This window comes from Panthera uncia, chromosome A2, assembly GCF_023721935.1.
Source record: "Panthera uncia isolate 11264 chromosome A2, Puncia_PCG_1.0, whole genome shotgun sequence".
NCBI classification, from domain to species: Eukaryota; Metazoa; Chordata; class Mammalia; order Carnivora; family Felidae; genus Panthera; species Panthera uncia.
The window spans coordinates 12,610,566-12,636,337 of NC_064816.1; the positions used below are offsets into that span (position 1 = coordinate 12,610,566).

General features: G+C 57.9%; 2 protein-coding genes and 1 long non-coding RNA gene across 6 annotated transcripts in view; 1 reads left to right on the plus strand and 2 right to left on the minus strand.

The window, feature by feature from the left end:
* The window catches only part of IQCN (IQ motif containing N), an 18,064-nt gene extending 4,818 nt beyond the window's left edge, over nucleotides 1–13,246 (minus strand). The window contains 4 exon segments of the mRNA XM_049640259.1: nucleotides 2,677–5,607; nucleotides 5,609–6,082; nucleotides 7,185–7,322; nucleotides 9,532–13,246. Of these exon segments, the coding sequence (XP_049496216.1) occupies nucleotides 2,677–5,607; nucleotides 5,609–6,082; nucleotides 7,185–7,268 (3,489 nt within the window). The 5' untranslated portion in view covers nucleotides 7,269–7,322; nucleotides 9,532–13,246.
* A 91-nt stretch (nucleotides 13,247–13,337) lies between these two features.
* On the minus strand, nucleotides 13,338–15,266 carry JUND (JunD proto-oncogene, AP-1 transcription factor subunit). Its single transcript, XM_049640260.1, has one exon. It carries the CDS (start codon nucleotides 15,092–15,094, stop codon nucleotides 14,051–14,053), a length of 1,044 nt encoding a protein of 347 aa, XP_049496217.1. The 5' UTR covers nucleotides 15,095–15,266; the 3' UTR covers nucleotides 13,338–14,050.
* A 271-nt stretch (nucleotides 15,267–15,537) lies between these two features.
* Nucleotides 15,538–21,387, plus strand: LOC125929246 (uncharacterized). Of its 4 annotated transcripts, none has more exons than XR_007459829.1 (4): nucleotides 15,538–16,139; nucleotides 18,353–18,496; nucleotides 19,001–19,898; nucleotides 20,025–21,387. It is a non-coding gene; the product is annotated as an uncharacterized LOC125929246 (long non-coding RNA). The 4 variants fall into 4 exon arrangements; XR_007459828.1 differs by lacking the exon at nucleotides 20,025–21,387 and having other exon boundaries at nucleotides 19,001–19,190; nucleotides 19,528–19,993; XR_007459827.1 differs by lacking the exon at nucleotides 20,025–21,387 and having other exon boundaries at nucleotides 19,001–19,993.
* Nucleotides 21,388–25,772: the final 4,385 nt, after the last annotated feature.

Genomic DNA, 25,772 nt, shown 5'->3' on the forward strand with positions numbered 1-25,772 from the left:
ACCCCACCAGTCACGGATGGCTGGGCTAGGCTGGGGGCCACCACACCGGTCATGGATGCCTGGGCTAGGTTGGGGGCGACCACACTAGTCACAGATGGCCAGGCTAGGTTGGGGGCCACCACACTAGTCACAGATGACTGGGCCAGGCTGGGGGCCATGACACTGATCACTGATGCCTGGGCTAAGTTGGGAGCTGTCCCACTAGTCACAGATAGCTGGGCTAGTATGGGGGCCACCCTACCAGTCATAGATGGCTGGGCTAGTTTAGGGGCCATGGTACCAGTCACAGATGGTTGGGCTAGGTTGAGGGCCACCCCACTAGTAATAGATGGCTGGGCTAGGCTGGGGGCCGTGTTACCGGTCACAGATGCCTGGGCTAAGTTGGGAGCTGACCCACCAGTCACAGATGGCTGGGCTAGGCTGGGGGCCACCCCACTGGTCACAGATGGCTGGGCTAGGCTGGAGGCCACCCTACCAGTCACAGATGCCTCGGATAGGCTGGGGGCCACCCCACCGGTCATAGATGGCTGGGCTAGGCTGGGGGCCACCCTACCGGTTATAGATGGCTGGGCTAAGTTGGGGGCCACTCCACTGGTCACAGACGGCTGAGCTAGGCTGGGGGCCACGCTACTGGTCACAGACGTCTGGGCTAAATTGGGAGCCACCCCACTGGTCCCAGATGGCTGGGCTAGGCTGGGGGCCACCTTACCGGTCACAGATGCCTGGTCTATGTTGGGGGCCACCCCACCTGTCACAGATGGCTGGACTAGATTGGGAGTCACCCTACTGGCCACAGATGCCTGGTCCATGTTGGGGGCCACCCCACCTGTCACAGATGGCTGGGCTAGGCTGGGGGTGACCTTAGTAGTCATAGATGATTCAGATAGGCTGGGGGTGACCCTACTGACTATAAGTGGCTGTTGCGGGTTTGGAAACATGGTATCTGCTACTGATGGCAGGGAGAGGCTTGAGGTTAATCTACTGGCCACAGAGGGCTGCTGATACACGGTAGGGGCCACGTCACCCAAAGACACACTTCTGGTCAGTCCTGTTCTATAGGATTTCTGGGACAAGCTCTTCTTCAGATCCATGGAGCTTTGGCCTGAAGACACATCCCTCTCATCCGGATCGTCTGAGCCCCAGTGGACACTCAAGGTCACATGACCGGACACTGAGCTGTGATACAGAATAGGCATTGGCTCTGAACTCGCAGAGGGAGGGTGGTGGAGGTTTGGAGTCGTGTGTGGCCAGCTCACCTTGCTAGTTTCTTCCCTGTCTCCAGGCCCCTGAGGCCCCCCCTCGGCCTCTCCAGAGAGGAGGGCATCTCCCCGGATGTCCCTATCCAAGCTGGCCTCCAAGGACTCCTCCTCCACCAGGTCGATAGCAGTCAGACTGGCCACAGACATGGTGGAAAGGCTGAGTGAACTACAGCTGGGCAATGAGCTCTGGGAATTACTCACATTCGGGCCACAGTCTGTGGAGTCTGGGGACAGGCTTCCGGACAGGTCATTGTCCAGACCCTGTGGCAAACTGGCCACCAGTTCATTGAGTATATGGCCGGTCACTTGCTCCCGTGGGCAGTGCCCACTGGAAATGGTACCCTCGGTCCGCTTCCTCTCCTGCCGAGGGATGGCTGTACCGGGCAGGGGGTGTGCCAACCTACTGCCTGGGGACGCTTGGAACACACTGGGATCTACCTGAGTCTTGAGTGCCCAGCGATGACCGGGAGCCGCGGAGCCAGGCAAGAGACCTAGGCTTATGTCACAGGCCTTGGGAGTCTGTGGTTGGGCTAGTGTTGCTTTGCTCACAGCGGCAGCCCTCCGTGGACCTGAGGTCGCCTTGCCGATTCTCTCCCTAGGGTCCGGGGAGGCCCGTTTGTGATTTGAGGACTGAGTTTTCTGCACGGCGTCCTCACGGACCACAGATGGCTGTCGTGGAACTTTAGTAGCCGATGACCGGTATACGACGGGGGGCACCTTGTTGACCCCGGAGGGCCGACACCAACAAACGGATCCCCCATAGGCAGCGACACACCGGTGGGAGTGGGAGGCCTTCCCGCCACCCACAGTGAGGGGAGGCATAGCCGGGGCCACCCTGCCCTCCCTCGACGAGGCCCACGGATGTGGGGCCACCCTGCTGACATGTGGCTTATGGGAGCTCTGGGCTGTGCCACCGGCCACTGACGGCTGGCTGGTGCTTGGGCCCACACCGTTGGCAATGAGCGGCTGCCACAGACTCGGGGGCAGCAGCAGGAGGGGTGGCCTGGGCAAATCGGGGCCTGTGTCGCTCTCCACGGGGTTGAGATCCGATGCCAATTCACCGGCCGCTGGGGGGAGGCACACATTTTCCTCACTGACCTCAGGAGTCAGATACAGGTTTGAGGAGGAGTCCCTGCTGGGCCCCATCTCCCGTGATGGAGTGGGGTCCAGGGCAGCAATTAGGGGGTACTGATGAACAGTGGTGATCACTCTACTAGTTAGGGAGGCACCCATGGAGACCACCGACGAGCAGGGTGACCCCCCCGAGCATGGCCCCATCCCCCATCTCTGCTAAGAACCCGGCAGGCCTGCCTGTGAAGAAGCCCTCCCAGGCCCCATCCTGGGGAACCCTGACCTTGCTGGGTTGTGGTCTCACGGGGCCTAGGGTGGGCCCCCACGCAGCTGATGGGCTCCCCACCTCCACTGGGGTCGGCATCACAGTCATCCTGCTTCCTGCTGCTTGCGAGGTGGCCTTGGGGAGGACAACTCCGGTCCTCAGGGCTGCCTGAGACAAAGACTGGCTCAGGACCGCGCCTAGCTCCCCCTGACACAGGGCCTGGCTCAGGGCTGCCCACTCCTCCTCCGTCAGCGCCTTGCTGAGCATGCCCGCCAGCTTGCCCTGCTTGGCCTTAGCGAGTTTTGCCCGGAGCTCGGTGGGGGTCAGGGTGCGGGACAGGGCAATGCCCAGCTCACCCCAGGACAGCACTTTCATCAGCGCTGTGCCCAGCATGCCCTGGGGCAGGGCCTTGGTCATCGTGGCACCCAGGACTTTCTTTGTCAGGGCCTGGTTCAGGGCTGCCCTCACTTGCCCCTGGGAGAGGGCTTTCGCCAGCAGGGCACGGAGGTCCTCCTGGGAGCCCAGCTCGGCGGCCAGCTCGGCACACAGGGAGGCGAGCTGGGAGGCTGCCAGCTCTTCCTGGCAGGGTGTGGCTGGGCCGGCCATCGACGGCTGGGCCCGGGTAGCTCCACTGTCACCCCAGGATTCAATGTTGCACGTGGGGTGTCTGGCAGATGCCAACAGGGGCATCAGCATGCTCTGGGTCTCAGAGGACCCCTGGCATGGGCCCCGGGTGGCTTTGCCCTGTGCATGGCTGTGGGGCTGCATCTGGGTCAGTCTGTCCTCTGGCTTGGCTCGGGGCAGAGTGCCAAGGGCACCAACGTGATGACAAGGCTGGGAGGAGGCCTTGAACCCAGCCAAGAGCGGCTGCGACTGGGTCTTGCTGCTGAGCTCAGCAGGTTGGTGGGTTGCATAGAGGCACTTGGCTGCTTCTGTGACCAGCTGGGCCTGGGAGTGTACCTTGGTCAGCCCGGTAGGCAGATGTGCTTGAGATTGGACCTTTACTGCTCCTGTGGCCAGATGTGCTTGGGACTGTGCTTTGGTCAGACATGTGCCCAGATGTGCAAAGGATGGGGTCTTGGTCAGCTTGGCAGATGGACGTGCCTGGGACAGGGCCTTGGACGGACATGGGCCCAGATGTGACTGAGCCTCAGCTGTGGTCAGCTCAGCAGGTGGATGTCCCTGGGACAGGGCCTTGGTCAGCTTGGAGGATGGATGTGCCTGGGGTAGGGTCTTGGACAGACATGTGCCCAGATGTGCCTGGGGCAGAGTCGCGGTCAATTCAGCAAGCAGCTGTCCCTGGGACGAGGCTGTGGTTGAACATGTGGCCAGCCGTTCCTGGGGCAGAGCTTTGGCCAGACATGTTCCCGCGGCCTTGGCCGGACATGGGGCCGGCTCGCCCCGGGGTAGGACCACAGCTGTTTCTACAGGCACATACACTTGGGATTGAACCTTCATGACATCGGTCCTCAGGTGTGTCTGTAATGAGGACTTGTTCCTGTCCTCAGTCACTTTTGCCCATGGCGAAGCCCTGGGCGTTTCAACGGCCAAACTGGTGTTGGATACTGTTTCCGTTTTCACCTGTTTCTGGGAGAAGGTCTTGATTTTTTCAGCTTCTAAAGGAGGCCTGGCTGGAGCCTTGGGAGTCCCAGCCCCCAGATGTGGCGGGGGAAAGTATTTGACCTTTCCCTCAGGCAAGGAGGAGCGGGATGAGATCTTGACCATCCCTGTTGTCTGCTTTGCATCCACCACAGCCTTGGCCTTTGGTCCATTCAGATACGTGTGGGATGAGGTGTTGGGAACTCCGGCTGCCGCTGCTGCTGGAGGTGAAGACTTCAGATTTCCAGCTGTTGGAGGTGGCAGGCACAGGGTCCTGATGATGGCAGCCACCGAGCGGAATTGGGCTGGGGTTTTGGTGACCATGGCCGCCAGACGGGTCTGGGGAGGTGTCTTGGCCATCGCCGGCACTGGGCATGTCTGGGGCGGAGTCTTGGTCATCGCGGCCACAGGGCGTGTCTGGGTTGGGGGCTTGATCATTGAGGCTAACAGGCATATCTGTGGTGAGATCTTGGCCATCATGGCTGCCGGTCGTGTCTGGGGTGAAGGGTTGGTTATGGAGGCTGTTGCTCGCATCTGGGTTGGGGTCTTGGATACGGGGGCTGCTGGGGATGGCTGGGGTGGGGTCTTGTTCACCATGGCTGCCAAGTATGACTGTAATGGGGTCTTAGTCACTGTGGCTGGCTGGGATGTCTGGGGTGAAGTCTTAGCCACTGCAGCCACCGGGCATGTCTGGGGTGAGGCCTTGGCCACCGGGCCTACCTGGTACATCTGGGGTGGGGTCTTGGTTATTGTCGCCGTGGGCGTCGAGCATGGCTGGGGTGGGGTCTTGTTCATCATGGCTGCCAGGCAAGACTGGAGTGGGGTCTTGGTCATCCGGGCCGCTGGGTACATCTGGGGTGGGGCCTTGGCTACTGTTCCCGTGGGCACTACACACGGCTGGGGTGGGGTCTTGGTTATCACAGCTGCTGGGCCTGTCTGGGGTGGGGCTCTGAAGACCTCTGCTTCCATGTGGTCCTGGGTCTGGGTCTTGAGTGATCCGTGAACTGCCGGGGCACACCTGACAGGTGGTGGTGGCCCGGGGGCTCCTGACTTGTTGGCTCTGGCAGTTACTTGCTTGGTCTTCACTGTGTCCCCTTCTACATGGACAAGGCAGGAATTTCTGACGGTTCTTGTCAGCAGGCGTGGGCGGCACTTTGCATCTAGATTCACTGGGCATGGAAGCCTGATGGCAACGGTCTGGTGTGGTAGGAAGGTGACGCTGGGGCCTCCAATGGTACAAGGGACCCGTATGCCAGGCTGTGGAGAACTCTGGGTCTGCAGGAGGACCAGCTGGTGGGTGCAGGCAGCCAGGCTGTCGGAGGAAGGGAACTGGGTCTCTTTGCTCACCATGATGGGCTGAGCCAGAGGGGACTTGCTCTCTCCTGGATGCTGGAACCGCACCTGCTGGGGGGGGGTGGTAAGGGATGTCCCCCTCCTCCACTCTCACTTTTTTCTCCACCGACTTGCCAGACCGGAGGAGACGCTTGGTGTTGAAGTGTCGCCAGGCCTCCTGGATGGCCTTTGCTGCCATCATCTGGGAGATCAGCTTTTGCCGGAGCCGGTAGCCTCTCCAGTTGGCTTGGATGAGGGTGGCTGCACGGGACAGCATCATGTCCATCTCATCTACCAGGATGTTCTTGAAGGCCTGGCTCTCAACCACAGCCCGGAGGCGTGGGATGTGACGAGTCACCTTCTTGTCCTTGTCCAGATCTTGCGGAAGGCTCTCCTTGGAACCAAGTGGCTCATGCTGAGGTTTTGGACGCAGTGTCCGTGCTTTGTCTTGGAGATTGGGGTCGGACTGGGGCTGGTACAAGCTCTGCCCATTGGGTGATAACTGGAGCTGTGTTGCTTGCTGCATTGTCTTTCTTCTTGAGCAGGTCAGCTCTGCCTGTGACGGGTGGCAAGGAGGTAGGTGGTCAGGGAGTGGGGTCATGCAGGCAAGAGGTCTCCTTGCTGGAGCGAGCACTCCAGGACCTACATCTTCCTGTTCTTGGCACCTCACAATCTTCCTCCTCTCCTTTGCAAGCCCTCTTTCTCCTGGCCACCTACCGCAGTGGCCTTTGGTACCTATGTCTCCCTCATCATCCCGTGGCCACTTCAATGCTGGCACAGTGCACCCGCTCAGTTAAATGTCCAACCACCTTCTTGCTTTTTGAACTTCCTTTATATCTGGAACATAGTGTGAATATAGCACTGATCACACTATTTTGGAAAATTTCTGGGGTGTGTGTGTGTGTTATTTTTTGCCTCTCCCCATTTACTATGAATTCCTAGAAGGCTAGAACCAAGTCTGAGTCATTTCTGAGTCCCCATCTCGGTCACAGGGCCTGGTTTCAGGCTGCGAGCAGGTGAGTGTTGGGTGGGTGGCTACATTAATAAATGAGTGGTTGAGTGGATTGGAAGTTGGGCAGATAGGTGGACGAATGACTAGATACGGAAGGGATAAATCTGGACAGATGAATGGTGAGTGGGTTGGAAAGATGGATAAAGGGTTGTGTGGAAGAATAAATCGGTAAATGAAATTGATGAATGAATTGATCAACAGATCAACAAATAAGGAAATGGACACATGGATGGATGGATGGATGGATGGATGGGGAGAGAGAAGGAGGGAGGAATGGACAGATGGGTAGACGAATGAGTAGTGGATGGATGAAATCTGAGTAGATAAATGGGTGTATGAATGAAGAGAACTGAAGGAATTGAAGAGATCAATGAACAGGAGGTAGACTGATGGCTGGATGGATCAGAGAATAGATGCTGGATGACTGGTAGATGATGGGTAGATCAACGACAGATGGAAGGATGAGTAGAGGGACGAGCGGATGACTGCGGTTTCCAGAAGTACCTTGGTTCAGAGGGAGGTGGGATATTGCCAAGCAGCCCTGATGCGTGACCTGGTGCGTAATACACTTGTCTGGCAGAAGCCCCCCCACATCCCTGCCATCTGGTGGGAGCAGCCAGATTTCTTTTCCCAGCCATCTGCATACCTTGAAGGGCCATAGAGTTGGAGAAGGAGCAGGAGGAGAAGGTGCAATCTCAGAAGCCAACTTGTAAGAGGAAGCAGCCTTCATTCAGTCCTTCATCTCATGCAACGTGCAGCAACACTGCCCTGGGCTGGCTCTGACCTCAAGACCAACATAAGAAGAAATGTTAAAAAGCAGACAAACAAAATCCCCAAACCCTAGCATCTCAAAACAAAAATCAAAGACTTTTAATTCCACAAAGATGAATGTACAAGAGAAGTTCATTCTAGTGTTATTCGGGGTTTTTTAATGTTTGTTTATTGTGAGAGACAGAGAGAGAAAGAGTGCGTGCGAGCAGGGGAGGGGCAGAGGGGGACAGAGAGAATCCCAAGCAGGCTCCAAGTGTGACGCAGGGCTCAACCTAATGACTGTGAGATCGTGACCTGAGCTGAAATCAAGAGTTGGACACTTAACTGACTGAGCCACCCAGGAGCCCCTAATGTTATTTTGTACATATAAACAAAACGGCTAGAGATAGCCAAAAAGGTGATTCCTAGGGGGTCAGTTACAAGTGCATAAAGAAGGATGTTCAAGGATGTTCATCACTGTATTGTTGAAGAAGAGTAAAAACTGAAAACCACCCGAATGCTTATCAACAGGAGGCGGCTTAAATTACACAGAACAAGGGGGCCTGGGTGGCTCAGGTAATTAAGCATCTGACTTCGGCTCAGGTCATGATCTTGCAGTTTGTGAGTTTGAGCCCCATGTCTGTGCTGACAGCTCGGAGCCTGGAGCCCGCTTCGGATTCTGTGTCTCCCTCTCCCTCTGCCCCTCTCCTGCTCGCTCGCTTTCTCTCAAAAATAAATAAACATTAAAAAAAATTGTTTTAGGGGCGCCTGGGTGGCGCAGTCGGTTGAGCGTCCGACTTCAGCCAGGTCACGATCTCGCGGTCCGTGAGTTCGAGCCCCGCGTCAGGCTCTGGGCTGATGGCTCGGAGCCTGGAGCCTGTTTCCGATTCTGTGTCTCCCTCTCTCTCTGCCCCTCCCCCGTTCATGCTCTGTCTCTCTCTGTCCCAAAAATAAATAAAAAACGTTGAAAAAAAAAATTAAAAAAAAAATTGTTTTAATGTACTCAGAACATTCATACAGCGGTATGCAATCCAGCCATCAGAAAGGTGTCCAGATCCACAAAAAGGGCTCAAATTTAAAAGATGGACACAGCATGACCACTTGAGGAAACTGTCGGTATCTTGAAGGCGATTTATCAATTCCACCCTGACATTTACACTCAAGAGGTCAACGTGTTCATTACACTCAGCCCAAACCAGAAACCGTCCAAATGCCCATCAACAGAAGACTTAAATTCAACCATATCAGTAATTGATATAATAGACCAAACACTTTAAGACAGAGATGATCGAAATAGATTTGTTTTCAAAGACCCACGCGCTGCCTCCTTTCACAATGAATGTTGTAGCATCACCTGTGTAATGGCTTGAATGTCCTGCCCCAGCCCCGTGTTCACCCCAGCCCCAGGACAGGCTGGGCCCATTCAGGACAAGCATCAGTGTGAACTGAATCGTAACGGCAAATGGGCCCGAGGCTGGTTCTCCTGGAGGTGGACACAGTCATTGTCCCCATTTCACAGAGGAGAAACCTGAGGCCCGGAGAAGCCAATATACCATATTTCTTATTTCTTTGTTATTTCTGATTTGCCTCCCCGCCAATAAACTATGAGCTGCCCATGGGTAGGGATGTCTGCCTATTTTCTTTGCTGTTGAACCCCCAGTGTCTAGAATAGTACATACAATAGGTGCTCAATAGATGTTTATGGATAGATGCATGGATGGATGGATGGACGGATGGATGGATGGATGGATAGATGGATGGATGCAGCCCAAGCTTCAGAACTTGGAGAGAGCTTCAGGATCTGAAACGGCCTATCCCGGAGTCTGGGGTTTCATCGGCCACATGGTTCAGCCCTTTCACTGAGCTCAATCAAAATGAGTGAACAATGGAGTGAGAGGGGACAGGAAAAAGGAAAGGGGCCCCCAGACATGTAAGCTGAGCTGGCTTGGAAATTTTGAGTAAACCCCTCTGAGCCTCAGTTTCCCTGTCATGCAAGCTAAGACCACTTTCCCGGCCTCCCAAGAAACATGATAGGCTCTCCAGGCTGGGACCCCAGGCAGACAAACCCACCGTCAGGTTTTTGGGGGCGCCAAGCACCCCTGGTCTAAGGGACTGAAAAGCTGACCCACTTCTTGGAGTGGCCTGGAGAGTCCAAGGGGACTCTGAGGATGCTGGAGGCCAGGGGAGAACAGCCCAGTCTCCGTGTACCCCGCCCCCCAAAACCCTCCACCAGCCCCACTCACCTGCCCCTGAAGCTGAACTGACCGGCCCGAATGGCCAGCCTTGGGGCCCTGGTGGCACAATGGCTTTGTGACTCACAGCCAAGTTCCAGCCAATCCCCACCAGCTCCTCCTGGGGAAAGGGGGTTCTAGAAGGCAGACCCAGTGTGGGGGCAGTACCTAGATCAGGGCTGAGGGTTATGGTGGTTGCTACATATTTCCTGCCCATCCTGAACAGAAAATTAGGGCCCTGAGCACAGAGGGGGGCCCGAATTCTTCCCCTACACGTGTCTCAAGGCAGACTCAGTCTCACATACCTTGGGCATTTGTTGAGCACCTAAGTTTGTAGTGGGACCTCATCTGGGTCTGGGGACACAAACAACTCAAATAACTTGGGGGTGTGAAACTGCTAGGAAGGAATCAAAGAGGGGGTGGATGGGCTGAGTCCCAGAGGAGAAGGGGTTAGTCACAGGAGAGCTAGGGGAAGGGCATCCCAGGTGGAGAACACAGCTTGGGCAAAGGCCCTGAGGCAGAAGAAGTTAGGCATGGTTAGGGAACATGGCGGCTGATGTGGTTGGAGGCGAGGGAGAAGAGGGCCGGAGGTGGAGGACAACTGAATAGGGAGGAGTCAGAGAGGAGTACGGAGTTTGGGTTTTATCAAGAAGGTTCTGGGGAGCCATAAGAGGGGTCCAGAGCAAAGAAGACACTGCTGTTGTAAAAGGCCAGGGATTGTCTGTGTCTGGCTCTGAGGATAGGGGCTCCTTAGAGTGAAGCTAGGCCCAAGGTCCCTTGGGGTCCCCATACGGGCCTGGCAAAACTGGGTATTGACTCTGAGCCACAGTCCTGAAGGGGAAAGTGAGGCCACCGTCCCCATTCACCTCCTGGGGCTGGGCTGATGCCCGGTGTGAATCACACTGCTGGCCGGGGCTGGGGCTGACACACACCTTGGCCTCGGCTCAGCAGGGTCCTGCCAAAGCCACACAGCCCGGCCCAGCAGCCTCTGCCTCGCTTCCCTGGGGGTTGCTGGGGAACAGCTTCCAAGGCCAGCTGGGTAGCTGAGGGAAGAAGTGTTATCAGGCTCCTAGCTGTGCAAAGGCCCTGAGGCCAGAAAAGAAGTAGTTTGGGTGGGTGGGGAGGGTGCCTGGAGAGACACTGACCTCTCCAGGGCCAGATGCACTCAAGGACTTTTTTTTCCAGAAAGGTTTCAAGTATGGGGTCAGATCTGTGGTTTCCAACAAAGCCCCCGTGTCACATGCTGGTGAAAACATAGGGCCTCCACTTAGACCCAAGGCTCCTGGGAGCCAGGCAAGAGTCTAGGGTTCTAGCCCCTGCTCTGCCATCTAGCAAGGGCGGGATACAGTAAGATATACTTGGCCTTCGTCCCTGGTCCCTGGCACTCTTCTCCTGAAACTCTCGGAATCTCTGAGGGCGATAAGTGTCTTTTGTAAACTAAAAGATGAGTGATGGCTGGGGACTAACAGCTTCAGGATGGGGGCTGGTCCCCAGAAAGACCAAGGCATTAGAGGGTTGGAACTTTCAGCCCCACCTGCCAGACCTCCTGGGAGGGAGGAGGGGCTGGAGATTGGACTAATCACCAAAGGTCAATGATCTAACCATCATGCCTACGGAAAAAGACCACTGGGGTTCAGAAAGCTTTTTAGTTGGTGACCACGGGGAGGTACCGGGAGGGCGGAACACACAGAGGGCGTGGAAACTCCACCCCCCTTCCCCTTGTATCTTGCCCTGTATATCTCCACCTGGCTCTTCCCGAGTTGTATCCTTTAAAATAGTCCAGTAATAGTAAATAAAGCACTTTCCTAGGCTCTTTGAGCTGTTCTGGCAAGTTATAAAAACTGGGGTGGGGGTCATGGAAACCCTTGGTTTCTAGCTGGTTGTTCAGATGTCCCAGGTGACAACTTGGGGCTTGCACCTGGCATCTTTTTTTTTTTTTTTTTATGGTTATTCATTTTTGAGAGACAGGGCATGAGCAGGGGAGGGGCGAGGAGGGAGGGAGACACAGGATCCGAAGCAGGCTCCAGGCTCTGAGCTGTCAGCACAGAGCCCGATGCGGGGCTTGAACCCACAAACCGTGAGATCCAGACCCGAGCCGGAGCGACTAAGCCACCCAGGTGCCCCGTAACTGGCATCTTAAACGGGGATGGTCTTGTGGGACTAGGACCTTCACCTGTGGAGTCTGTGCTAACTCCAGGTAGTGTCAGAACCGAATTGCAGGGCACCTGGTGTCTAGAAAACCGAATTGGTTGGTGTGGGGAAAACCCCCTAACACATTTGACGCCAGGATTAGGAATAAAACAGTTCAGGGGGGTGTCGGGCACATCTCCCAACCTCCTGGGCCTCCCCTTCTCTGTAGATTGGGGGCTGCACGGGGAACACTTGAGTATCATTATTATTCTTCCCCCAAAGCGATATGGGAGATGTTACCTGGGCATGAACATACCCATTTCACAGCACAGAAGGTAGAGGGGAGAAGGGGAGAGGACTTGGTTGAGGTCACGCAGTGGCAAATTGGCAAGTGAGGACTCCGTCTCCTGAAGAGTGAAGCTCTGCCCCTAAAACGTGGCTCTTGGCCCCCTCTGTATCAAAGACACCCCCAACTCAGCTTCGGCCTCTTTCTCGCTCCTGGGCCCCCTCCTGAAACGTCTGCCTGAAGGTAGGTGGTGCTCAAGAGGAGGTCACATGGTTAAAAACCAACCCCCAAAGCAGCTCCCGAAGCCTTGAAAAGTGGGCGGCCAGGGTGATCAGAAGGAAGAGTCCCACCCTTTCAATGGCAGAGGGACTGTGGGCATGTGCCGTTCCTTCTTTGCACCTGTTTCCCCATTTATAAAACAGGGACAATTCATCTACCTTCCTTAGCAGGGCTGGGTATACAGCTGGCGCTCAACACATGACCACCAGCTTGACTTGCCCTGTGCCTAGGTCCCTCCAGGCCCCAAGTGAAGCAGAAGCCCCAAACCCAGGGTCTTTTGCCCACACAACAGCAAGGGCCAGAGCAGGCAGGGGAAGAAGGCGGCCTGGCAGTCGAGGCTCTGGAGGTGAGGTCCGCATGTCCCTTGCAGTCTCCCGAAAATTTCAGGCTGTGTGACCTCAAGTTACTCAATCTCTCTTAACAGTAGTTTCCTCAAAATGGGAGAGTAGGATGTTGGGAAGGGAGAGGTCTTCAGGGAGTACTTGGAAAATCCTGACTCCAAGTCAATGCCCTTAAAGGACGATGGCACAGAATGTAGCTCTAACTCCAGTCCTGGAGGCAGACTGCCCATCAGACCCCACCTGGGCCACTTTTCTTCTGGTCCTGAGATAGCATCCCCATCCACGGGACAACGGTAAGAAGTTACACTGAGCACCACCTGTAGCCAAGCACCACTCTGTGAACAAAGTGTTCATCCTCCAACTTTGTGGGACAATGTTACAACTGTTCTGCCCATTTTACAGACACGGTTAACAGAGGCCCAGAGGTTCAGAGGTTCAAGTTTCGGCCTTTTCCTGCCTGCCGGTACTGGGCCGTCCTCTTTCCATCTTGGTGTCTCTTCCCCAAAGGAGACAACCGTGGGCCCATTAGTTCCAAAAGCTTGTTGGAGGTCCCAATGTCCCCCACCTAACCTGGACATGAGTCGGCCCCGAGCCTAGGCGCGCCTAGATGGCGCTCGCTGCGCGCCAGATGTGCAAGGCCCCTCCCGGACGCCGGCTCTCCTCCGAAGTAGGGGCGGAGGGAGGAGGGGAAGGAGGCAAGGAGGGGGAAGGGGAGCGTGCGGGCCAGGCCCAGCCCAGCCCGACAGGCCCCGGCGGGGGAAGAAGGAGGCAGAGAGCCGAGCTGGCGTAACGAGACTTTACTGAAAACAGAAAACCGGGCGAACCAAGGATTACAAACCGGAATGTGGACTCGTAGCAAAACAAAACAACAGAACAAAAAGGGCGGGAGGAGGGGTGTCGGAAAGACGGAAGGGGGGGGGAGCAAGAGCGAGGAAAGGGAAGGGAGTTTTTTTTTTTTCTTCTTCCCATTTCTTTAAAAAACCAACACAAGAAAAAACACACACACACAACCAACGTTTGTTCCCGAGTAGAAACATAAATAGGGCAGAATCGAACACTCTGTTCTTCTCTCTTCCAAAGGCAAAAAAAAAAAAAAAAAAAAAAGTAAAAGGAAAGGCAGGGCTTGAGGCTGCGCCCCCTCGGAGCCCCCTTCGGCAGCGGCGTGTACAACGGGGCGGCCGGGGCGCGCGGGTTTGTGCAACACTGGGTGGCCGCGCTCGGGGAACAGAGGCAGCGCGAGGGCGGGGGGGGGGGTCATGCGCTTGCCCCCCGGGAGTAGGGGGTCCAGCTTGTCGAGTCTGAGGCGCCCTCTCCGAGTCCTGGGCACCCTCGGGGGGTCCTCAGGGACCGCGCCCTCTCGGAATCCTGGCACCCTCGGGGTGGGGGGGGTGTCCCCGGGGCCGCGCCCTCTCGGAGTCCGGGGCGCCCACGCCCCCCCCCCCACGCAAGCCCGCCTCCCGGGGAGGGGGGCCGCGCATGCGCCCCGCGCGCGGGCTCAGTACGCGGACACCTGGTGCTGGGGCAGCAGCTGGCAGCCGCTGTTGACGTGGCTGAGGACCTTCTGCTTGAGCTGCGCCACCTGCTCGCGCAGCAGGCTCGCCGTGGACGCCAGCTCCGTGTTCTGGCTCTTGAGCGTCTTGACTTTCTCCTCGAGGCGCGAGATGCGCTCCAGCTTGCGCTTGCGGCACTTAGAGGCAGCGATGCGGTTGCGCAGCCGCTTGCGCTCCGCCTTAATGCGCTCCTGCGTGTCCATGTCGATGGGCGACAACGGCGGGCTCTCGCCGAAGCTTGGCACGTCGGGCACCGTCTGCGGCTCATCCTTGAGCGCCGTCAGGCGGGGCGGCCCCAGCGCGCCTGGGGGCGGCGGCGGAGGGAAGGGCACAGGCTCGGCGGCGAAGGCGACTGTCGCAGCACCCCCTGAACCTCCGGTGCCGCCCGCATAGCTGCTCAGGTTCGCGTAGACGGGCGCCTCGGGCGTGGCTGCCGCCGGGGCCAGTTCGCCAGGAGGCGCGGCGCCCGCAGCCGTGCCCGAGGGTCCTCCCGCGGCCGCGGCAGCGGAGGCCGCGCCCGCGCCCAGCTGGTTCTGCTTGTGCAAGTCCTCCAGGGCCTTGACGAAGCCCTCAGCAAACTCCTGCTCCTCGCTGGCCGCCACCTTGGGGTAGAGGAACTGAGTGCTCGTCGGTGTGGTGGTGACCAGCCCGTTGGACTGGATGATCAGGCGCTCGAGCTCCGGCGAGGCGAGCTTGAGCAGCCCCAGGTCGGGCGAGGCAAGCAGGCCGTCGGGGGGCGCCGCGCCTGGGGCGCCGTCGGTGCGCAGGGGGGCCGGGGGCGGCGCGGCGGCAGGCTTGAGCGCCGCCGCCACCTGCTCGCTCAGGCTCAGCGTCAGCGCGTCTTTCTTCATCATGCTGCCAGTCGCCGCCGTCGGGGGCGCCCCGGGGAACAGGCGACCCGGGGACGCGAAGCTACCACCGCCACCACTGCTACTGACGCCGCCGCCCAGGCCGCTCAGCGCCTCATCGCCGTAGAAGGGTGTTTCCATCCTCCGCCTCCCCCGCCGCGCCGGCCCGGGGGGGGGGGGGGGAGTGGCCGCGGCCGCCCGGGGGGCCTGCGCCCCCCCGTCCGCTCGGCCCTACGCCCGCCCCGGCCGAGGCCGCTGCGCCCGGCCCTCCGCTGGCGGCGGCTCCTACGCCGCGCACTTCGCGCGCCCTCTTATAGCCTCGGCCCAGCGCGATGAGCTCACTGCCCCCGCTCGCCATTGGGCGTGGGTGACGTCGCTCATTTGCATGGTGGGGTGGGGCCAAGTCATTGACGCCCCCCTAGCTGCCGTTGCCCCGGTGACGCGCGGTAAACCGCACAACAGCGCGCTGCCTTGTGGGTTGACGTCATGGGGGCGGACCCCGAGCCCGGACCCGGTTACCCCGCCCCGGGAGCGCAGTGTACAACCAATGCCCCCAGCGCTGCCTCCCGCCAAGGCACGTCCCGGGTGGCGTGATGAGCCCGGCCACCAGCCGCCTGCCCGCCCCAAGGCCCCGCCCCGCATCCGCGCGTGGGGCCCCGGCGGGGAGGGGGAGGGGGGCGGGGGCGGGAGCGGGGGCGGTGCCGGCCTCCGGGGACCGGTGGGGGATGGGGCCCGGATGATAAATAACTCCCTGGCGCCCTCCGCTCCACTACGCCTACAAGTGCCTGCCTTACCGCTCCACTCTTCTGGCTCTGTACGGGCTGGGGGCAGAGGGCCTTAGGGAACTGTTCCCGGTGGCTTCCTGGGCATGTTGGCCAGATCTGCCAGTTTCACCCCCACCCCAAATCTCCAGTGATGTGTTTGCCCCAGAAAGACGAGGGAAGGGAGAGGAGAACTGTTGGAAGCTGCTGAAAGCGCTTTGATCCTGATACTTTTCACTGAGGAGTCTAAACGTACGGAGTCCAACTTCCTGACTTTACAGACTGAGAAACTGGGGCTTACTAAATTGTGACCAGGCCTGACCTCTTATACACCTGGTAGAACCCAGGCCTCCTGGGCCTCCTGCTCCTGGGCAGCCGCCTACAATTTTACCCTGCATCTGCCAGGGCCTGCTGTGGGTCCCGAGGTGAGGGTGATGGACTATAGCCCCTCCTCCCTCGCCCCGTTTCCTCAGCGGCTCTCCCTTCCGGAATGTTAAGGCAGGGAGCCCATCTGGTCATTGTTACCTGTTATTATTATTTTGTTATTGTCAGTGCTCAACGGGCCTCCTGAAAGACTGGCTGGGGATGGGATATGAGGGTGTGGGGAGAGGGCAACCTCTCCAACACTCCCTAGGGATTGTTGGGACATCTAGGTCTGGCTGACAGCTCCTGCACACAACCCCTCAGGTAGACTGTGAAGGCTCCAAGGACCCTTCTTCCACGGACTCCCTCTGACCTTACACTTTCACCTTCTCTGAGCCTTGGCCTCTCAGCTCCTCTTCACTGCCTCAGGGCCTTTGCATGTACTATGCCCTTTGCCCCGTGCTCCCTTCCCCACTGCAAATCCTAATGTCCTCAGAGAGGCCACTCCCACTCACTGTATTTCCATTATATCCTTGGAAGCATTCAGAATGACTGGATGGACCATAAATTTCCGGAGGGCAAGGACCTTTATCTATCCCGAACCTGCTGGTCACCAACATCCAATACAGCACCTGGCTCAGTGTTGAAGGAGAATGCTGCCTGGCCTAGTTGCTGTGGCAGTCTCTGGCCTCAGTTTGTCTGACTCACCTGTGGGCATGAACATTCCCAGTCCCCAACCCTCGTCTTCTACCTCCCTACCTCATCCGGCCCTGCCCCTGATTGGGCTCTGGAGCAAGAAGGCCATGAAGGAAACTGTCACCAGGAGCAGGAGGCCTGCCCTGGTGGGCAATGGCCCAGGGGTGTGAGTGTGTCTATATCCACACAAATGTCTGTTTGTGCCTGTGTTGTGTTCATGTATGGGTCAGTGTACTCAGGTGTTGTTCACACACAAGGGCAGGTGTCTGTGTGCCAGTGTGGGTTCATGCACATAGATCTGTGTGCCTGTATGTATACACATATATGTATACTTGTGTATACGTATGTGTCCATTTGTGTGTTTCTAGGCACGTAGGTCTCTGTGCCCTCTAGACCTGTCCTCTCAGGTCCCAGCCTGGGCAAAGGGACCCCTGATGAGAGGGGATCCTGTCCCCAGCCTGTTGCTAGCCTTGCCCTGGGACCCTGCTCTGGGCCTGTGCAATGGGGCTAGATTGGAGGAGATGGGGCCATGCTTCTCTCCAAGGCAGGACATGAGTGGGTGGCCTAGATAGCCTCCACCCTGACCTTGGGCCTTGACCTTAATAAGTGGGTGAATGGTCTGGTGAAATATGGGCAGAACCTACCGGAGCTGAAAAACTGACCAGCAAACAGGCCTTGGGAAATGGAGGCACAGGGAACCCAAGGCAATTCACCTCTCTGAGTCTCAGTTTCCTCCTCATGAAAATGGAGTGAATAATCTCACCTCCCTCGTGGAGTATTGTGATTTTTGTTTCTTTTCTTTTTTCTTTTCTTTTCTTTTTTTTTTTTTTTTTAATTCGGTAAACTCTACCCCCATCATGGGGCTAGAACTCACGACCCTGAGATCAAGAGTCCACATGCTCTACTGACTGAGCCAACCAGGTGCCTCAAAAAATATTGTGGTTTTTGTTGGATTTAAAGGAATAGAGCTCATAAGTGCTTTCTATAATTGTTTTATGTTATTATTATAAGGCTAGCCTTAACTGTGTATGGTTGTTTGGTCTGGAGTTCCTTCAGCCAGAAGTGCCCTTCTATCCAACAGGCAAATTGCTACTCTTGCTTCAAAACCCACTGTCTCCTCCTCCAAGAAGTCTTCCCTATCCACACCCTCAAGGAGTCCCCTAAGCCACCCCCCACCCCCCACCGTCTGGCTGAGCCCGTCCACCATCTGTATTGGGCTCCATCTGCCCCAGATGGGGCAGGGAAGAGTCCTGTAAGCTGGGCAGGCAGGACCTGTCTTGGCCTCTAAGTATGGGGAGCTGCCCTGGGCAGACTCTGCCAGCCCCACTTTTCAAGGAGTTGAAAAACTGGCTCCTTCAGTCTCCTCTGCTGTGCACCTGCTGTTCCCTCTGACCCAACACCTTTTCCTACCTTCTCCTTTCTCCTAGCCAGAAAGCCCTCTGGGACACCCTAATACTGCTCTTCCTTTGGGACCAATCCTATCCCCACTCATCAGGCAGTTCAATAGGAGGCCTGAATCCATCAACCAGCCATATGCAGTGAACTAGGGGTAATTCCTATTCTCTCATTCATTTGACAGATGCTGGCTGAGCACCTACTGTGAGCCAAGCGATGGGGACACACACGAATGACACAAACACCCTCACCCCGCACCTGGTCTGAAAGAGGAACCTGTCAAACACTGCTTCAAGGAGGCTGAAGGGTGCCCCCTCCATGGACGGGGGTATGTTTTAGAGTTGGGTGATCTGGGAGGTGATGGTGAACGAAGGAGAAGCTGGAGCAAATCTTGAGCTAATTTGAAGGCCCAACATCTCAGACTGTGGGAACAGCAAAAGCAAACGCCCTAGGGCAGAAACCAGCTGGCCACATTGATGGAGAGAGGCAGGTGGCGCTGGATTGGGTGAGCCAGGGGAAGCCAGAGGGAGAGAAGGAAAGCAAGGGTGCAGGACTTCTACAGAACCCGGTGGTATTTGTCCCAAGAGTAGTGGAAGTGGCTGTAGAAGATGGGACTGAGGGAGAAGTCGGTAACAGGGCTCAGCCTGGACTCTGCATTTTCGCCCTTCCTCTCCCAGCCCCTCCAGGAGTCTCAGGACATTATCTCACTTCCCAGATCAGCGTCCAGGGAGGGTGCGGGACCCACCCGGTCGAAAGAATCCCCAACCCCTACCCCCACCCACCCATCCCCGTTTGGAACGGAAGCTGAAACTAACCCCCACCCGTCTCCCAGCCACGGCTCTAATCTCTGCCGCTCTGGCGCCTCTTTCTCGAGAGCGAAGAGTTTACCCTTCTTGTTTAAAGCGACCTGCAACTCGGTTTAATGTTTAGTCTTTATTTGAAGACCCAGAGAACTAAAATCTACTTGATGAAACGGAAAGCCCCAAAGAAAGAGAAAGGAGTTAATCAGGAAGCAGAAAGGGGTGAGGCGGAGGGGACCTCTCCATGGGGAGGTACGCAGGGAATGTCCCGCGGCGCTCGGGACACCGCGGGGCTGGGTAGAGTTTATGGGGAACGTCCTCCGACACTTAGGACCCACCGGCTGGTGGGGGCGGGGCTTGCGATCACAGTCCTTGGGTGACGGAACCCCGCTAGGGGGCCGGGGGAGGGGCGCCGGCCTTGGGCCGGGGGCGCGTCGGCCCCGGCGCATTCCTGAGGATCAGGTTACCGGTCGAGGCGGCGGCCCCTCCCCTCCCTTCCAGCCTGGCTTCCGCCCTCGCCAGGGGCAGGAACCACAGTCACCTCCCCCGTCCTGTGCAGGTGCTTGGCCAGCCGCAGGGAGGGGATCCACACCCTGTCCTCTGGGCCGGCACTGGCGCTTTCCAGTCTCACAAGACCATTTTACAGACGAGGAAACCGACGCGTCCTCAGCGCCTTTTCAGCACTGGTGGAACCAGACTGATAGAGCCTGCTTTACGACCCGTGGCCCAGTTGACTCCACCGAGGCTGCAGTGTCCCCAGCCTCTCGTAGGCAGGCCGGGAAGAGCGGCTCAGTCTAAGTCCAGTGTTCATTGATTGTCCTGGGTGAGCCCCGAAGGGCGCCGGCTCAAGGAGAAAACCACGCCTCACAACACCTTCCCTACCAGATTCGTGCGCTCATCCAGGGAACTCTGCTGTATACCCAGGCCCAGGTTAGGCCCTTTCACAGGCAGACTTTAAGAAACCAGAAGGTTTGGGGGTCAGAGGGTGGTGAGTCGGACTTCACTAAAGCAACTTCAGAAGCTGATTTGTTTTGATTTTGTTTTTCTTTTGGCCAGCCTCAAGCACCATCAATCACCCCTTCCACCACCCACTCTTGAGCACCTACTGTGTGTCCGGGCTCTGTGTGCTGGGGGAGGGTTTTCCATCATCCCTCATCACCTCCTAAGCTGATCCTCGAATAGAAGACAGGACAGAACCACCATAATGAAGAAGTATGCTTTAGGCTGATGTCACTCTTTCTCCTTCAGGTCGACCCCTTTTTCTGTTTTTACTTGGGTAAATATATTTCAAAAGGGAAACTTCATGTCACCACCAAGAATGGAAACCAGTTTCTCTTCCATAAATAGAAGGAAAGTGAAAAACGATGAAATGAGAGCAAAACCCAGGCATTCCCTCCTCAAGGACACTCTGGGCCAGGCCCAGAGTGGGAATGTCCAAATATCCAGAAAGCACTAAAGGCAGAGAATCCCCAAGCCAAGCCAAGAAGAGTACAGGAGGGGCCACAAGGGTAGTTTTGTCCCCTAGCGGCCCAGCACACAGTAGATGGTCAGTGATGTGCTAAGCCTTGGCAGTGAGCACCTACCACGTGTGGGGGTTGCCTGCATCCACCAGCAGCCTTCCAGTGCCTGCGAGTTACTGACCCGTTTCCAGGTACAAGTGGAGGTGATGGCAGGTAGCAGCCCTTTGGGGGTGGGACCCCACTGGGGCCTCTCTGGGGAGACTTCAGGTTGGTTCAGTTAAGTGGAAGCTTCCGCCTAAAGACTTTGGGGCTGTCCCCACCCACAGTCCTGTGGCCCCTGACGTCCTTCTGTGCTGAGTTATGGGCCCCTTCCCAGGCTGCCCAGGGACTGGGGAGGGAAGCAGTGTGTGAATCAATGAATGAGTGCGAATAAGTAAATGAGTGAGTGAGTGGATGATGTAAGGGATGGTTTGGTGAAGTAATGAATGGATGAATGAATTAACGAATGACCGGATGCACCCATGCTGCCAAGATGGGATACCCACTCCCCACGTTTTTCCGTGATACCTTCCCACCAGCACTGCAAGGAGGGCCACCTGTCCACATTTTTCAGATGGATAAACTGAGGCTCGGAGCAAACCATGGCTCCACATGTTGGAGGGCAGATTGGAATACAGGTGGCCTCGTTCACCGCGAGCTGCAGGCAAAGGGGCTGGAGCTCAGGGGGCTCCTCTGGCTGGGGCAGAGGAAAGCTGGAACTGGACCTCAAGCCTGCGGGGCCTCGAGGGCCGGCACCTGATCGTCGCCCAGTAAAGGAGCGGGGCCCCAGCGGAGGAGTACATTGAATGGGGGCCAGGGGAGACGAAGGGAGAGAGCGGGGAAGTGGTGGGGGCGGGGCCGCCGGAGTGGGGAGGAGCAGGCAGTCCCAGTCGCTTAGGAAGGGGCCCCAAGGAAGGAGCAGGATTGGGGGGCGCCCCGACACGCGAGACACACAAACGCCAGCCCTGCGTCTCCCGAGGGTGGGGGGCACAACCCCCCCCCCCAATCGGAACCTGAGACCGCCACCGTAAACTCCCTCGCCTGCCCGCCTCCCCCTTTCCTTCGCCACCGCCTCTCCTCTGGAGGAAGTGGTGAGGGTGCGGGGGAGGGCCCCCCATTCTCACTTCCCCTGAGGCAGGGCGGGGACTGCAGGTCAGGGTCCCCTCCCCCGCTACGAGGATGGATTGGGGGGGGGGGTGCCCACAGGGGTGGGGGCGGGGAGCCGCAAGAGCTGGGGCTCGGCCAGCGCGGGGCGGCCCCTCGCTGGGTGACCTGAGCTCTCTGGGTCTGAACGGTTCTCATCTGAAAAATGGGGGGAAGAAACTCAACCTTGGAACAATGGATTGCTGGGTGAGAGGCCCCGCCCCAGGCCCGGGGAGACCGAGCCGGACAAGGACACTCCCAGGCCCGGAGGGGTCAGGGCCGGGCCGGAGGGAGAGATGTCGCCGTAAACACGGACTTGGACCCGGGCGGGAGGCGCATTCCAGGCGGAGGGAAGGGCGCAAAGGCCTGGAGGCTGGTGGGGACCTCCCGCCTCGCCGGGCGGCTGGGCCTGCCCAGGACCTGCCCCTCGTCGGTCCCCCCAGCCCGGCCCCTCCTCTGGCGGGGGTGGAGGAGGGATGTGGAGGGCCTCCGCGCGGCCAGCCGACGCCGCACAGTTCACCCCGCGCCGCGGCCGGACCCAGTGGCGAGGGGGGCGGGTGGCGTCAGCGCCGACGTCAAGGCGAGGCGGAGCCGCGTAGACTCGGGCCCGGCGCCCGCGCCCCACGCAGAGCTGGAAGTCGTGGGTGTGGTGGTAGGCAGGGTTCGCCTTCCAGCTGTCCCGACGTTGGGGACCGGAGGGGGAAACTGAGGCCCGGCGAGGCGCGTGGCCCAGCTGAGACTGAAGCTGGGCCCCAGGGCTCCAGGGCCCCGTCTCTCAGCCCCAGCCCTTCCTGTGTCCCACACCGTCACCCTCTCCCAGTCGTTCACTCGCGCTGGCCCGCACCGCGACAGCCCCCAGGGTCACTCGGCCGCGACGAACTGGGCTTTTGTGTGTTGTTTTGCTTTCCGGCAGGTAGACAGGTCCCTACGAAACCGCCCAATTAAGCGTCACCGCAGATACGTGGGCCTCAGTTTCCCCAACCGGACAAAGGAGGAAAGCTGACATTTAACCGCGGGCTCACAGCTCCTGCCTTCGGGAAGGGCGGGGGAGACAATCTAGAGGCGAGAGATACAAGTGGGGGGACACCGGCGAGACCGAATTCGAATCCACGGCTGGCTCCCGGTCCCCCTTTTGTCCTCTATACCTCCGCCCACTCTCGTCCCACTCCCTCGGTTTCTAACCCTCTCCCCTCTCCTCCCATCTCCCTTCCCTCTCCCCACAGGCCCCGCTCCGCTCCGAGCCCCGCCGGGCCGCTAATTAAATGCAGAACTGGGGGGAGGGGGCGGCTCGCTGTTAACCCCTTCCCGCCGGGCCCAGGAGGGCTTCCCTTGGCTGAGGAGGGGAAGCGGGAACGCTGCTCAGCCCCCCTCCGCTCCTGGCTTAAGGCCCCAGGACAAGCCCATTTGACGGACGGGTAAATCGAGGCTAAAGGGCCAGCCCCGAAGCCCTAGGCAAGAGCCGATTATGAATCAGGGCCTCCAGATAGGAGGGCCAGGGCCTAGAAATAGCCGAGAGAAAAGGGAGATAGGGGGAGAAAGGCAGAAGGAGATGGAAGGAGAGAGAGCCGGGAGGGAGGGAGGAAAAGTCTGTTGGAGCCAGACAGAAACAGCCAGAGACCCAGAGAGAGTGAGACAAATGAGTTAAGAAGAGACACCAGCTGGAGAAGGCTAGAGACAGCAGGAAGAGGAAGAGAGAAACACTCAAGTATTTTCTATGGGATTCTCCGTCCTTGGCTGGGGACTAGAACTAACTAGTGAGGAAGGAAAGGTGGCCCTCTAAATATCTACAAGGAAAACAAAGTAACTATCCCAGGCTGGCACGGTTGGGACTGGAGGGGGAACGCAGTGGCCCTGAGAACCATCAGTATGTGTGGTGATAGGGGACTCCTAGGCCACCTCAGGAGCTGGAGGCCCACAGGCCAAGCCCCCGTCACTGGCTCCTGGCCCTGGGCTGGCTTGCCCACTATTCGCTGACCTCTGACAGGGCCTTGTTGCCTGAATTGAGGGTCAACCCTGGCCAGGGAGCTGTAGGTCACCTCACGTTCCCACCCTGTCCTTAGAGCTCTGGGTCAGGTAGACAGGACCCAGACACAGCCATTCCACTGCCTGGGACCCCTGTCCCTCCGCACGCTGACTACTGCCACTGTGGAGTTGGGTAAACGAGAGATTTGAGAGGGGCCCAACATTCTTGGGGTGCGAGCAACTGAAAAAATGGGTAATACGTCAAGCAGTGACAGGAGCTATGAAGAGATCTCAGGGGGATGTGCAGAGGATCAGTGACATCTGTGGACCAAAGGGGCACAGGGGAAAGGGGGGGACCCGGGAAGGCCGGACTCCTGAAAGCTGGAAGAGCACAGGCAAAGGTCCTGAGGTAGGAATGCATGATGTGATGGAGGAGAGTCTAGAAGAAGGCCTAGAGTAGGGTGAGGAGAGGGGAGACAGGGTAGGGGGATTACAGGGACACCCAGGTCACCAGCAGCTGGGGGGGGGGGGGTCGTTGGAGTTTTTGCCAGCCCAGGAGGAGCCTGTGACAACCCTCCCTGCCTCAGTCTCCCCACCAGTGCCCATGTTTCAGAGGATGCAGAGGAGTCTCGGGGGAATAGGCGCTGCCCAGAGCCACAGGGACCTGTCTTCTGTCCTCTGCAGGTGCCACCCTGGCCTCCTCTCACCCTCTGTGGCTCCCTGCTCTGGCTTGTCTTCCTGTTACCACCTAGCTCTGCCCCTCCTATGGTCCAGCCTCCCAACACGGGCCCATAATGTTCCTTCACCTGCAGTACCCGCCTCAGGAGACATTCCCTGACCCCCTCCCAGGCAGAGCAAAGAGACCCTTCCTCGGCCGGGGCTGGCTCTCCAACCGCACTCAGCCCTCTCACCCTTTGGCTACAAGCCCTGCAAGAAAGGAGGAGGCTCAGGAGACTGGGTTAAGGGAAACAGGGGAAGGTGAACAGTGTGGTCCTTGAGCCTGCATAAAAATAGCTGCCCCCTCTGCGCCTGCCCCCTTCAAGGAGGCATGACGGTGGCTGCAGTGATGGGGGATGTGCCAGGAGGAGCATCCGGCAGGGCCCACGTTGCCATGGCGACGCTGACTCAGAGGCAGAGGCAGGTAGCAGCATCTAGTACCCGCCAGCCCGCCCCTGTGCTCATGACACCCTGCCCAACCCCCACCCTCCAGCCTCCACTCTGGGGGACCTCTTTTGAAGCTGAAGAAGGGTGGGTGAGACCCCAGCATGGCTGGATGAAGTTCTCCACTCACCCCTACCCAATCACCTGCTGGAAGGTAGGAGACGCTATTTTATCACACTAACCTGGGTACCACATCTTCCTCCTTCAGGACACTCATCTCCCCATCCATCTGTTTATATGTCCATCCATCCATCCATCTATCCATCCATCCACCCACCCACCCACTCATCTGTCCATCCCTCTATTTACCCATCCACCCAATATTTATGGAGCCCCTACTGTGCGCCCACATTGTTCTCAGCACCGGGCAGTCATCCTCTGCTCCAGCATTCAAGGTATCAGAGAAGGATCTGGGCTGGGGCGATGCAGGTGACGATGATGAGGCCTCTGTGGCTTCTTGGGCCAAGGCCTTGGGAAGTTGAGGCCCCTTCTGTCCCTCCTACTCCCAGTCTGTCTCCTCTACCACTGTTTCAGACTTTATCTCCCCATCCCAGAGTACAGCCCAGACCCTTCCCCAATCCCACCCCCAGGCCCCCACCCCCAGACCATGTATCCCCTTTCCTCTCTTCCCCTCATTTATTCACTCCAGCCACATGAGCCTCTGTGTTTTTCCTCCAACACACCAGCTTATTCCCACCTCAGGGCCTTTGCACATGTTTTTCTCCCTGCCTGGAAAACCCTTAAGGTCTTTACCTGGCATTTATCTTGTTTATTTCTTGGCTTCCTTATTATCTGTCTCTACGCCCATCTCCAGAGTATAAAGACTTAAGAGAGAGTCTGGTTCCTTTGGTGTCCTGTCTGCCTATCTCTGCCTTCATTTTGCCCGCTGTGAAATGGACAGATGGGAATGGTGTTCACAAGTAAGACTTTATAGAGGGGGTTGGGAGTAGGAATTAAGTCCTTAGAACTGTGCCTGGCACAGAGTAAGTGCTCAACTAACATTTCCTTAAAAATAGTCCGGGGGGGGGGGGGGGGGGGG

Excerpts from the sequence above, each read along its gene's own strand:
- JUND (XM_049640260.1), bottom strand. The coding sequence starts at position 15,094 with ATGGAAACACCCTTCTACGGCGATGAGGCGCTGAGCGGCCTGGGCGGC.